This window comes from Amblyomma americanum, chromosome 1 (assembly GCF_052857255.1).
Source record: "Amblyomma americanum isolate KBUSLIRL-KWMA chromosome 1, ASM5285725v1, whole genome shotgun sequence".
Lineage (NCBI taxonomy): Eukaryota > Metazoa > Arthropoda > Arachnida > Ixodida > Ixodidae > Amblyomma > Amblyomma americanum.
In genome coordinates, this window is record NC_135497.1 from 21,481,918 (window position 1) to 21,494,925 (window position 13,008).

General features: G+C 46.4%; 1 protein-coding gene across 1 annotated transcript in view; it reads right to left on the reverse strand.

The window, feature by feature from the left end:
* Positions 1–13,008, reverse strand: part of LOC144110840 (uncharacterized) — a 29,955-nt gene that overhangs the window by 1,831 nt on the left and 15,116 nt on the right. The window contains exons 9-14 of the mRNA XM_077643925.1: positions 12,522–12,643; positions 11,117–11,413; positions 9,761–9,873; positions 3,170–3,404; positions 2,051–2,386; positions 898–1,145 (exon numbers count right to left, since the gene is read on the reverse strand). Of these exons, the coding sequence (XP_077500051.1) occupies positions 898–1,145; positions 2,051–2,386; positions 3,170–3,404; positions 9,761–9,873; positions 11,117–11,413; positions 12,522–12,643 (1,351 nt within the window). The remainder of the gene's footprint in view (positions 1–897; positions 1,146–2,050; positions 2,387–3,169; positions 3,405–9,760; positions 9,874–11,116; positions 11,414–12,521; positions 12,644–13,008) is intronic.

Here is a 13,008-nt window from a genome sequence, read left to right on the forward strand (position 1 = left end):
AACGGCGGTCACACAGCCTGCCAATTGGGGCTCATGGCACGGTTCGTTAGCTTTTCGTTAGAAAACACCTCAAGGAAAGCATGAAAGCAAGGCATTGAGGAGGGTAATGAATATATGACGATTATCGCCGATTGATGCAATATCTGATGAATGTGCAGTGTATTCCCAAGCAACTAGGCCTCACCAATTGGCCTACATCTTTGCTCTCCTTAGACTCCTTGTGAACTGCGTAAGCATGTAGTGGTGCGCACGGAAAAATGTTCACAGACTCACGGACGTCTTTCCTGTGTCAGTGGTGTTCTACGTTAAGGTTCCGTAGAACATGAGCACAACGTAAGCCCTCAACAAAGGTGACGCGAATGTTTAACGACCAATTCCGGGTTTGAGTCAATAGGAGAGAGGAGCATTACTGGTACAGAATTCCCAGCAGTACCCTTGCTCAAAACAGGAATCGATGCCTCCGCTGCTGCCTGGAAATCTTTAGAAGCTGTCTGCTACGTATTTTGATTGTTCTCCCCTTTAAAGGATAACAGAAAAAATTCTGTGTCAGTTTCTTTGCCTTGAAAGAGGTCCACAGGCTTAGTAATCATTACAATGAGCTCGACCCACCGCTGCACAGAGACAATAATTATTTGCAAATAATTTTGTACAGGCAGTTTCAATCTCCATCTGAGGCTTAAGTGCGCCTCGATGTCAGGATTGCCTGGCCAACCCGGACATATGCATTCCTGATGATGTCGGCGACACTGGAAAGCACCAAACACTGGTTGTTCACAGGTTTCACAGGCGAGTTCGGTAACGTCACAGCGTTAAGGGCAAATGCACCTTGACGTCACTGGATTCATTCAGTTCTTCAAGCGACGTCACTCCTGTTTAGAAGAAAGGTGTGAAATATACCTGATCAGCTCTGTGGAGGGACACCCCTCGGGTGCCCTGCGCAGGTAGGCAAGGTTGCCGGACATGGAAAGTCGGTTGAGCGTGATCAGGGCCAGGTGTCCCAGCCGGTAGCGACGCCGGCACTCCTTGGAGATGACCTCCCCGTCGCTTCCGCCCTGGAAGATCTTGAGGCACCATGCGCACGCAAAGCGCAGGCACAGGATCACCAGCTTGTGCGGCGGCATGTCCCTCGAGATGGAGCGGGACACCTGTGATGGGAGGTGAGTAGTGAGCCTCCACCGATAACTCCCCCACGCTGAGGATGGCACACAATATTTAAGTGCATTTATCTACGAATACGTTTTTCTTGGTAGAGCGATGACATTCGCTTACTGTGTTACCACATAGAGTCGCCTTCACTTCATACTGGGAGCGTGCGAAATGTCTTGAAGGAGCTTGTAAATACCCTCTCAGCCTACTTAAGCTCTCGGGATTTTCACAAAATAAACCTCAATCCAGGTTACGTGCCCGATCGTGCACATTTCCCTGTTGTTTGAAAAAAAGCCGAACATGCAGGAGAAATCGTCAGTGTAGAATGACTGCTCGTTATTACTCAGTTATGACAGCGGAGACGTACTATCCCAGTCGTGATCGTACCAGCCGATTGTCTAATGCAGGTGCGTCTACTTTACCGCTGGCCAAGTGCAGCTCATCCGGTACATGCGCAGTACGTGGGTGCTATGTTAAAACGTTATATTCATACCACACAACACAAATTGGCGCCTATAACGAGTTACAAGGTCGTCATCATCATCCTGGTAGACCATCGACGCAGCTGTGATATCAGAACACGAAACAAAATGCCAGCACTTCGCAAGCTTCCCATACAACAGCGCATGGCGCCTCCTTTCAAAGCTGCCACATGTAGCTGTATGCTACGTTTATGTTTAAAAAACAGACTGAGTTTTGATCAAACAGGCGAACCACATTGCTGCCTCTACCCCGCTTCTTACGGCCGTTGGATGGCGAACTCTAGCCAGCAAACGGCGATGCAGAAAAGAGCCTTATGCACGAAGCACACAAAGGAGCCAAGCCCTCTAGCTTGTAGGTCTACTCTTTGGTCTCGTAGCCCAGGAAATCCACCCAACGCTGCTTTTTTGCTGGCATCACGCACCTTAAAACAGGCCTCGCGCATGATACTCTTGTAGACGCCCAACTCCTCTGTGTTCTTGACAAAGAGAAACTCGCGACTGGAGTCGATCCAGTCGTACATGAGCCTGAGCAGGTTGGTCAGCACCTGCGTGTCGCCGTGCTGTGTGCCGTCCTGGTCGCCGCCACCAGGGTGCGGCAGGCCAAGCAGCAGCGCCCCGAGTCGTTGGCAGAAGCTGTTGCGCGATGCCGGAACAGGAAGGCAAGAGGACGTGTTGACCACGATGCGCATGAGCACATCGGACACCACCCAGGGGAAGCTCTGGATGCCACCTTCGGAGGACTGAAGCTCGTACGTCACCTGCTCCCCGACACGGCATAATACATTTACAATGTGTCTTCCACAAGGTGTTAGCCTTAAACTAGTCGCCGTAAGGTGTTCAGTGTGCAGTCGCGTCGAACGAAACACGCCGAAGCAAGACCATGGACCTTTGGCAAAACATACATCGCAGTGAAATGTCTTCAAAAGACGCTGAAAATTTTGCGGAGACACTGCACCTCCACCTTTAAGGGCGTGATGTGACATCGGCTCCTTTTGCACACGCAGACACGCACACTCAACCGCAAATGAAAGTTAATTTGTAATACAGATATATCTCCTATTTTGCATTGTGACACCGCCTGCAAGCTTAACACGATTTATCGAGCGTGTCTCTTCGAGTGACATCAGCACCGTTAACGACGATAGAGACGGCAGGCCATCCTATGGCCACCCGTTATCGTCAGCCGCTGCAAACACACTGTGCAACATGGTCTCAGACATAACGGCCAACGCTCCGTGGCACTGGGGTCAGTCCTCCAAGCCACATGCTTCACCATCCGCGTTAAATCTGCGGGTGCTGGTATTCCTCCCTGAGATGTTATTTCGGCCATTAAGTTCTACATATGGCTAAATAACAAAGCGAAGGACAAAGAAAGTGAAACGACTACAACACCGTTGTCAAGATTATAAAGCGGCAGCCTTTTTCGTTGCGTTCATGAGCCATATCTTTTTTCGGCTCGTTTGTTCGAATGCCCAGCTTCCCTCAATATGCACTGACGATAGCACAGCTGAATACCAGATTGAAAGCGCAGTACGCCTCACCTGGTACCAGGCGGAGGCCTTAAGCTTCTCGTGAGCCTCGTCGAGCTGCTCAGAGAAAAACTCCTCGCGCGTTCGGCGCACCACATGCTCGACCTGGCTCTCGAGCACCATGGCCATGTCCGTAGGGTCGTTCTCCTTCATATATTTGCTGAGCTTGGACACAGCCCCGGAGAAAGCCTCGCTTTCGGTTTCGATCCGGTACGACTTCAGCAGTGCCCGTATCTTCTTTGCATACCTGGAGCAATGAAAAAGGATGAAGCACTGTCATTGAACTGTGATTTGTGACTGGAAACGGGGAGGAAGAAGTTTGCTTGGCTGATGTGTTTTGCTGGCAGCTGCTGTTCTCTGGTTCTTCTGGTGGTTCCGGCTTGTTCATCATTGGTAAGCCTGCACTATGTGAGGGGGTTTTGGCCAAGGTGTAGGTTAAGGCACAGTTCATGTGAATCTGACGGTGCGTTTTGCTGAAAGATGTCGTTGACCTCCCCAGGTGAAAGGTTGGCAGCTTGGTTTGCCAGCTTGCCAGCCCAAAGCCTGCCGCTTGAGTCCTTCCAAAAATTGGCATTCATGCAATTCCCGTGGTTCTCGTCCCAATCGGTGAGGGTGCAAACAAAATGAAAACCCCCAAACTAAGTCAACAGGAGCTAAGACCATTGACAGTCCATTATCTGCAGATCTCTGAAATGCGTCAATTTGGCCATTCAGGCATTGTGTGCAAGCCCTCAGGCGCCTATTGCGTTGCTAACTTGCTTTAGTGCAAAATTTCCAGCTCATTGCCGGTGAAAGCATTCATTCCTGAACAGCTTGCATGTTTCAATGGTATCGTACCTGGTGTTGACCCAGCACCATTTCTGCACGAAATTCTAGAATTTCCGGATGCAGGACTTGGGGTCCTTTCAGTCTACCGCTGTAGTAGAGAGGCAAATGGCTCACGTCTTGCTGCTGAATCTGTAATAACAACTTTTGCTGGCTCTTCCTGCCCTTCTGAACTAAAATCTGGCCAATTGTTTACCTTGTGGACCCACTAGAACCCCGCCCTCTTCAATGCATCAACTGCTCTCGGTTCGGACATAGCGGCAAAGCATTCATGTCGGAGACCCCCTGCCGTTTATATGGAGAAGGTCATTCTGCTGATAAGTGCACCTCAGAGCCGCCTCATTGCATCTGCAGCAACATTCACTCAGCTGATGATGCCAACTGCGCAAAACGTAGTGAAGAGCGTAGCTTGTTGGACATTATCAAAGAGAACCGGTGCTCTAGAGTCGATGCCTACGCTGCTCTTAACAGGAAAGTCTCATACGCTAGTTGTGTGCGCGCTTCTGTTGGGGAGATTGAGTCCAACTTGACTGCCTCATCTGTGACCACAGTGTAAAAAGCCCTAAATGATGTGGTTGAGCGAATGCTGAACACATTTTCTGAGGCGGTGGCTCAGTTTGTTGTAGTTCAATCTGTGTCACCATCAACAACCGTGCTTTCAGCAACGTCTGCATCTGTTTCAGCTTGTGCAGGACCACTCAAAATCACCTCCTGATGCACCCCAGGTCCCACCTAACATCTCTGTTCCTAGCAGTGCATGTCGCACTGACACCTGCACACAGATGTCGAAATGTCGTGCCCTACGCTCAAGCGCCTTGCTTCCTCGTCACTAATTCTAGTTCTCCACAGATGAAAGCTAAAAAAGGACCACCCAAACTTCTTCCCCATGTTTACATCCTTAAAGAGACGGTTTCTACCTCTTCAATTGGTCATTAATCATGGCAGGTATTAAAGTGTTAAAATGGAATTGCCGATCCGTATTGTCTTCTCTTCCAGATCTAGAAATACTTATTCACAAACATAAACCTGATATATTGTGCTTCTACAAGAAACTTGGTTATCACCTTGTAAATCGTTTTAAATGAGGAACTTTCGAGTTTTCAGGTCAGATCGAAATTTTGGCAGGGGAGACGGATTGGTAACCATGCTATCTAAACATTTGTGTCATCAGGCATCTATCTCTAAGAAAATTCACCATGACTGTGACCTTCTAGCGATCAAAATTTTATTTCCGCATTGCGCCGATATTACAATTGCTAACCTCTATTTTCCTTTAGGTGCACAGAGGACAGACTCTTTAGACAGCTTGGTGACAGGCACAAGCAGTGCAGCCATCGCAGGGGATTTTAACTCTCACCATGGTGACTGGGAAGTCGTACTGATTCCTGTGGCAAGCTTCTCTGGTCGTGGCTGTCTGCAAATTCTGTACGCTGCTGCAATTCTAGAGAAATAACCTTTATGCGAGGGGTTTCTCGCTCTACCATTGACTTAACAGTATCAGCAGGTAGGCTAGAGGTGACTGACTGGTCGACAGAGGATTCGGGTACATCTAGTGATCACCTTCCTATAACATTCACTATCCGGTTATCTCCGCTCAAAGCTAGTTGTGTAACCCATAAAATTGTCAACCACTATATCTATAAAAATCTGACGTCTTCCTCATTTAACTCTATAGTACAAGCCGGGAAGACAGAGCTCAGCAGATGGTTTCATTTTTGTAAAATGCAGTAGACCTCTCAATATTCGCTGTACCCACAGCAGTCTCTAATAAACAGCCGTCTCCTTGGTGGACAGAAGAAAGTGAGAAGGCCTATCGTCGCAGAAAAGCGGCCTGGCAGCGGCTATTCTGCAACCAGAGTCCAGCTAACTGGTTTAGTTACAAATTCTTCTCAGCATCTTTCAAAAGAACAACTGCAAAAGCCAAGGAGGAACATAACCAAAATTTAAACACGTAACTTTCAAATCCTCGCAATCGGAAGGCCCTGTATATATTCATGGCGCATAACAAGAGTTCAGCAGTCTCTGTCCTCACTAGTTCAACAGTGTTATCACCACAAAGGCTCAGGAAACCGTGCAGCGTATTGCACAAGGATTGCCATTACGCTTCCAGATGCAGAGAAACGTCCCTTTGTGCACAATCTCACCATCTTCGGATTATACCGAGGTTGATGCATCAGAGCTCCTCTCAGTCCTGGCAATGTTGCATCCTGCAGCTCCTTGACCAGATGGTGTCACTGTTGGTACGATTAAAATTTTACCCCAAGATTTTACAAGCTACCTCTTAGATATGGTCAATGCTTCGTTGGAAAATGCATCGATTCCAAACATTTCGAAGACAGCGGAAATGATTTTATTCATGAAACATGCAGGAAAAGGATACGTCTTAGATAATGTTTGGCCAATTGAGCTGACTTCAAACTTAGTCAAATTATTAGAAAGAACAGTGCAAAGTCACTTCACAAAACATATTCATGACGTCAATGGTCTCAGCTGAGCCCAGATTGGCTTTCGCCGCGGATGCTCTATATGGTGCGCACATGTGGATCTAGAGAGCAGAATTCGGCTTTCGCTACACAGAAGGGAAGTTTCAGCTTTGGGCACTCTTGATGTAGCACAGGTCTATGACAGCGTAGAACATACTTTTTTGCTTAACAGACTTGCTCAGTAACAACCTCCAACCTGCATTTATGCGTGCATATCTGAATTTCTCAAGGACATATAGCTTTATTGCACTGAGTGAACCCTATGTTCTAATACATATTATCAATGAAGAGGTTTTCCGCAAAGATCGGTGCTATCCCCGCTGCTTTTTAATATTTTGCTCAGTGGCATCCCCATTCGTCCTGATATAATTCGTCCATTCGTCCTGATCTGTGATGTATGCAGATCACATAGCTTTTTTCGCCTCGTCCAGGGATATCCATTTGCTTTACCAGACTCTGCAGGGATATTTGGATGCTCTTAGAGTATGGTTGCAGGGTAATAATTTAACCCTGAATGTAGACAAATGCAGCGTTTTGGTATTTCCTCCAGACACGCCTTTGCACATTTCATTAGTCCATCACTCTAACCTGATTCCACAAGTGGAATCCGTAAAATATCTAGGTGTTACTGATCACCCTGCATTAGATTGGAGCCTTCTTAAAGGAGAACGCGCTCCAGGCCGGCTGACAAGAATCGCCAATAAAAAGTTTGGGATGCGCCGCGACACATTATTGTTACTATACAAAGCCTACGTAAGACCTATACTTGAATTTGGTTGCATTCTGTTCTCTGGTAGCGCAAACTACAAGATTCAATCCTTAATCTTACTAGAAAGGCGAGCTCTACGTCTCTGCCTTGGCCTCCCAAAATAATTTTCAAACGCCCTGCTTTATCTGGAAGCTCATATCCCTGATCTAAATTCCCGCTTTCAAATATTCACGGTGCGAACCTTCCTCAAGTCGATGGACCCGGTGACTAATGTCAGCACTCCTATTTTTGTGTCTCAGCCGGCCTTATTCTTTTCTCATCATTGGCCACGGTATCAAATGCCACAAATTATGTTAGTACAGAACTTTTTAACACCGATTGCTGTTGATCGCAGTCCTTTCCAGTGGGTTGATGACACGCCGGCAGCTGTGGAATTCCATTTTGACCACATCTTCCCATCTCATGCAAAACACATGCCAGCAAACATTTTAAATGGTCTTCTCTCTGATCACATAGAGGAATACCCCTATCATACGGTGCTTTCTACCGACGCCTCTGTCAACTGCCAAAAAGTTGCAGTTGCCATCTTTTCACAACTTCTGGCATGGAGCTATTCTGTCCGCATCCCGGATAATATTCCTATATTCTTTGTGGAATTTTTGGCTCTTGGAATGAGCCTGCACAAAATTCCATGTCATGTGTCTGACGTTAATATCCTCGCTGATTGTTTGTCAGTTTGTCTCCCTTGAAACTTCAAAAAAGATTTTTTGAGCCGTTTCCTGCGATTTTTGTCCCATGCACTTTGAAGGATGTCCGTTTTGTCTGGGTCCTTGGCCATACAGGTATTCATTCAAATGAGGTGGCTGATTACGTAGCAAGGTCGGCTTCTGACGGCTCATTGACACTTATATGCCCCGAATGTCAGCCTGCTGGCGATTTCCAGGTTTCAGTGGTTCCAACACATATCAGCCAGGTTACGTGATCCCCTACTAAATAACACTGATTATCAGCACTTAGCATATAATTGGAAAGTCCGTTCATGTAAAACCAGGCTGTGTAAGTAAATATGACGCGGTCGCGGTGCAGGATTCCCAATTTGAATTTATATCTATGCAGGTGTGGGTTGACACCGAAAAACCCATGTGACTAATGCGGGGAGGTTGAATCTGTTTAGACCATTTTCTCCTCTACTGTACAAAGTTCGCACTTCAGAGAAAGATTTACCTGGAGGTCCCTCTCTCCAGGTTAGGGCTCCCGTTATCTCTGCCAAAGTTATTATCGTTTGGTGCGAGCGCCAAAAGATTTGCATTGGGTTCAATTTTTGGGATTCTCCATGAATAGATAATTGCAACTGGTAGGTTGATTTGCTAATTCTTTTAATATTATTCGAGCTCTTCTTTTTCTCACCAAAATACTGTGTTATTTACCTTAAATATTATTCCGTCAATTTTATTGATACATTTTTCAAAATACATGCTTGGTGCTAAAATTTTGTCGTAATCTCCCGTGGAAATTTCTTTGTTTATGCCACTACACCTTGGCCAATCCCCCCCCCCCCGCGTGGGTATGTGCCATGTTTACTGAGGTAAAGAAGAACTGTGAAGGTGATGCAGGCCACTAAAAAGGATGAGGTACTATCACTGAACTATGAAGCTGACAGAAACGGAATATGATGGTGTACTCTCAATGAACTGTGCAGGTGGTGCAAGTAATGGAAAATGCAAGCAACCGAAAACGATAAGGTACTGTCACTTAACTGTACAAGTGATGCGAGCAAGCACGGGAGTTTTTAACAAACGGTCCTAGTTCGGACGGCTGCAACCATGTGGAGATAAAAAATAAAAATGAGCAAGGAAATTTTGGTTGTTCGGTGCATCCCATTATTTTTCTACGGCTGTCGGAAATAGTTGGCATGAGCGCACGAAGCATTTTTGCAGGTCAGAGTTTGCAGCCAGAAGAAAGAGTCGGCCACGATAATAACTATGTTCGAGCAGAATCTCTCAGGACTCTCCAGTTTCACAATATTACAAGTTTAATATATTCCCATTGAGTTACGCCATGTTTCCTGCCGGGGGATAAAAGAAGGCGCTAATTGTTGAATGCCTAAGACCTTCAACATGTTGGAAGAAGCTGTGTACTCTCCATGGTATATAAAGTTGTCATTTTGAAAATATTCAGCACCCTTCGTTGAAACAGTTGTGGTAAGGTCAGTATGAAGCTGCTGGTGCCTGCTATTATAGAGACTTGGTATTACCGTAGAGACTGTTAAATAACAAAAACTTGTCAATGAAATAGAACTGTGAGCACTAAATTGGGGTAATATTTCCCCACGCGCTATTTTAATTCCTTACAGGCCTCGCTAGTGCAAAAACAATTATTCACAACCCACGGCTCCGAAGCAGTCTGTGCTTCAACTAACTGAGAGAGGCCTAATACGACAAGTGATTTTAATGGTTTTATGACCGCATTTTTACCCCACAGTAGTCAGAGCACATTGGCCTAATAAGATAAAGGGTGCAATTTCTGCCATCTCCTTTAGTGCAACACACTTCGTATAGTGTAATGTTCAGAGGCATTAAAGCGTACCGCTTATAGGCGGACGTGGCTTCTTTCAGGAACTGTTCTCTTCCCTCGAGCAGCAGTCGGGGGTCCGGAAGGCTCTCTTCCACCACTTCAAGGCACTCGGTGCTCAGTTCAACCTGTTCATCGGAACCACACAAGGATGACACAACAGTGTGTTGGCCGCATTCAGCACATCAAGACTAAACAATGCAAACAGCATCCGTGAACGTACAATCGGGGACAAAAATTAACTGGCCTCCTTTTTCAAGTTCACAAACGTGCCACATTGCATGCGAGCGCGCATGACTGCGCACTGGTGGTGTCGATCCTCGGCGCGAGGGACAGGCCAGTTACTTTGGTCCCCGATAGTCGAGGAGCACTGGTCCTGAGACCTCATAACTACTGCTAGATGCGACAAGTGACTAGATTTTCCCCGTGATAATACTGAACGGTAGTCGGTAGAGAGCAACCGAGGGCAGGTTAAACAAGTCAAAACGCTTCTACCTAGCAACACTGGCATGTAGTATAGAAGCTCATTAATTGCACCCTGATGGTTGGTGCTCCAGCAATGATACACAGAATGAAAAACCCAAACAGGCCGCCAGAGTTCAACGGACTTCTTGAGCATCTCGAATACAAACAAACGCTACAGTTCTACTCGTCACTGTCGATGAACAAAATGTACAAAGTACATCGCCAGAAGCAGCCATGGGGTATATCTCGAATATACTATGTGCTATGTACATAGAGCAACGTATTCAGTTCCGACCGTCAAATATATTGCTAAATATCATGTAAAAAGCACGGCCGCAACAAATTAGTTGCTTATGCAATGATCGACATGCGATCATTCATGAAAACATATAACCTTCATGTTATATCTTCAACCTTCAAGATCAACCTTCAACCTTATATAACCTTCAAGATCTCAAGAAGCTTCACGGCTCTGTCATAGTTGATGTTATGTTATAAATTGAACCTGCGTAAAGACCGACAGGTTCATGCAAGAGCTCCAGTGGCCCTAAGCTACAGGTTGAGCAACGTTGCTCAAGTGTTTTCAAACTGGGATCTTGCAGATTCCAGCTTTGAAGCAAACATCGACACTTTCAGAAGTCCTGTCGCTCATTTGAAAACGAGAAACCTAAACATCTTGGAACAGTCACAGATGAGGCCCTGAGATCTAAAACCTGAGTGAGTAGTCAGGGAGTAAAGGCAGCGCCAAACAACACAAGCCAGGAGCAAGCACGAGTTTCGGAAGAGACGTGTGCATTATGAACTGCACTATCCTCGCAAGCAGAGTTTTTTGTTTAATTCCGCCGTTTTCGCCATAAGAGTAACTGCAGTCGCCTGAGCCACAAGTTGGCAAACGCGGAAGTATACCTTTTTGCAATTTCGGTAGAGCTGCCCGAGGACCTTGCGCGAACAGTAGGTGTTCTTCGTGTCCAGCTTCTCCATGAAGTCCGGGTACATGGGTGGCTTCTCAGAGTTCTGAAAGCCCTTGAGGTCACCGCACTTGGCGAAGTCAAGATTGACGGCACATTTGCGTGCCAGTTCGCGGCAGCGGTGCGAGTTGATGCCGCTGTCCAGTATATCAGCCCAGACGAGGTGCGCGTTGGCAATCAGGCCGATCTTGTCACCCTTGATGTACTGGCAAAAGAAGTCCACCATGTCCTGGACCTGTGGCCACCGTAAACGAATGGCAAGTTCTCTCGTGAGACGGAGGATATACAGATTTCATGCCCCGTCCATTTACATTCGTCTGAAAAGTGAAGGTCAGGGTCTTTACACGTGTGCAAAATATTTGGTGGCACCTTTAAGGGAACGAGCACAAGCGGGAACCTTTTAGGCCTGTGCTGCTCACTTTACTTTTGAGCCGGCGAGAAATGTAGACTTTTAGCAGCCGTCCCCTCCCAGTCAACTACGTATATACTAGCAAAGCCGCGGCAATGCGTTACATGTGCTTGTTTTCTTACACAAAGGTGTCATTATTTAAAGTGAGCCATGCTGCACACTCTCTTGACGTCATCACTCGCATCTCACCGGAACTCAGACAAGTTTGTTCATAAGAAAGTTTTGGATGATTTCCTTAGCGAATAATCATCTGCTTGGATCGGTTTGGTTGTGTCGACTTAGCTGCGCACAGTCATATTGGTTAACATCCAGGACACACATATTAGTAAACCTCAATACTCAACAAGACACACATACTGGTTAACCAACATGATACAATTAGCCCGACAGCTCGTCTTATTCAACTATGGACACAGTCCGATGGTCAAGCCACCGCTCTCAATCTAAAATGGTCAAAAAGACGCAAGATTTGCAAGGTAATGTCACCATTGAGCAAAGAGCATTGCCTCTTGCGAGCGAAAAATGAGCTGCCAGGAGTCCTTTATTTCTGCTTTCTACACGGAAGTAAAATTTCGGAACGTAGACAATAGGTTCACAGCTGTTACAGTCTATTGTACAATGGAACCAAAACTCGACTACAGCCTCTTTTCGAACCAAAAGGCCGCATCTAGCAAATTATTACTCCATTACAATCCATTTGTGATCAATGTTAAAAATACAGCGACAATCCAGATTTCGTCGTATTCCACCGCTGACCGTTGATGTAGCTGAAAAATTTCGAATATATTTCATTATAGACAACACTGCAGTCGGTACAACTGGACTAATAGCACCTAAAATAGTTTATCTAGAATTATGTAGCCCTTCCCCAACCCCACCCTCCAGACTAAGACTAAGCAGACTAAGAGACCACAAAATAAGCAATATTGCTCACCCCAATGGACGCCTTTCGTTCCTTTGGAGGGTCGCTGTGGTAGTGCATAGGATTGCAGTTGTTATTGAAGATGAGGTCCTCGTACCACAGCACTGAGTACTCGTCACCATCCAGGTCAGAACCTAAGCACAGGTAGAGACCACATTAAGGGGTACCATTGGAAACAAGCTGCGTCCGGCCGTCTGTCAAAGCAGTGATGGCGAAGGGCGTTGCTTAATGACCCAATTAAACGGAGATCAGTGAGTGGAGGAATAGTTGCGACGCCGAAATGAGAAACTGAGAAATATTTTATACCTCTGTAATGGAACCTCACAGTACGTTTTTTCTCACGCTGTGACTGTGCTCACAACATACATCAGTCAAAGCCCGCAGAGTCCTGGCCTTGGCAGAGCCCTGACCTAACGCGCACGTAAACTAAGGCACGCTATCCGTCACAAGCGCAGAGAGCGACGGTTACATCCGTATCCGCATAGCACAGTGTCAACAG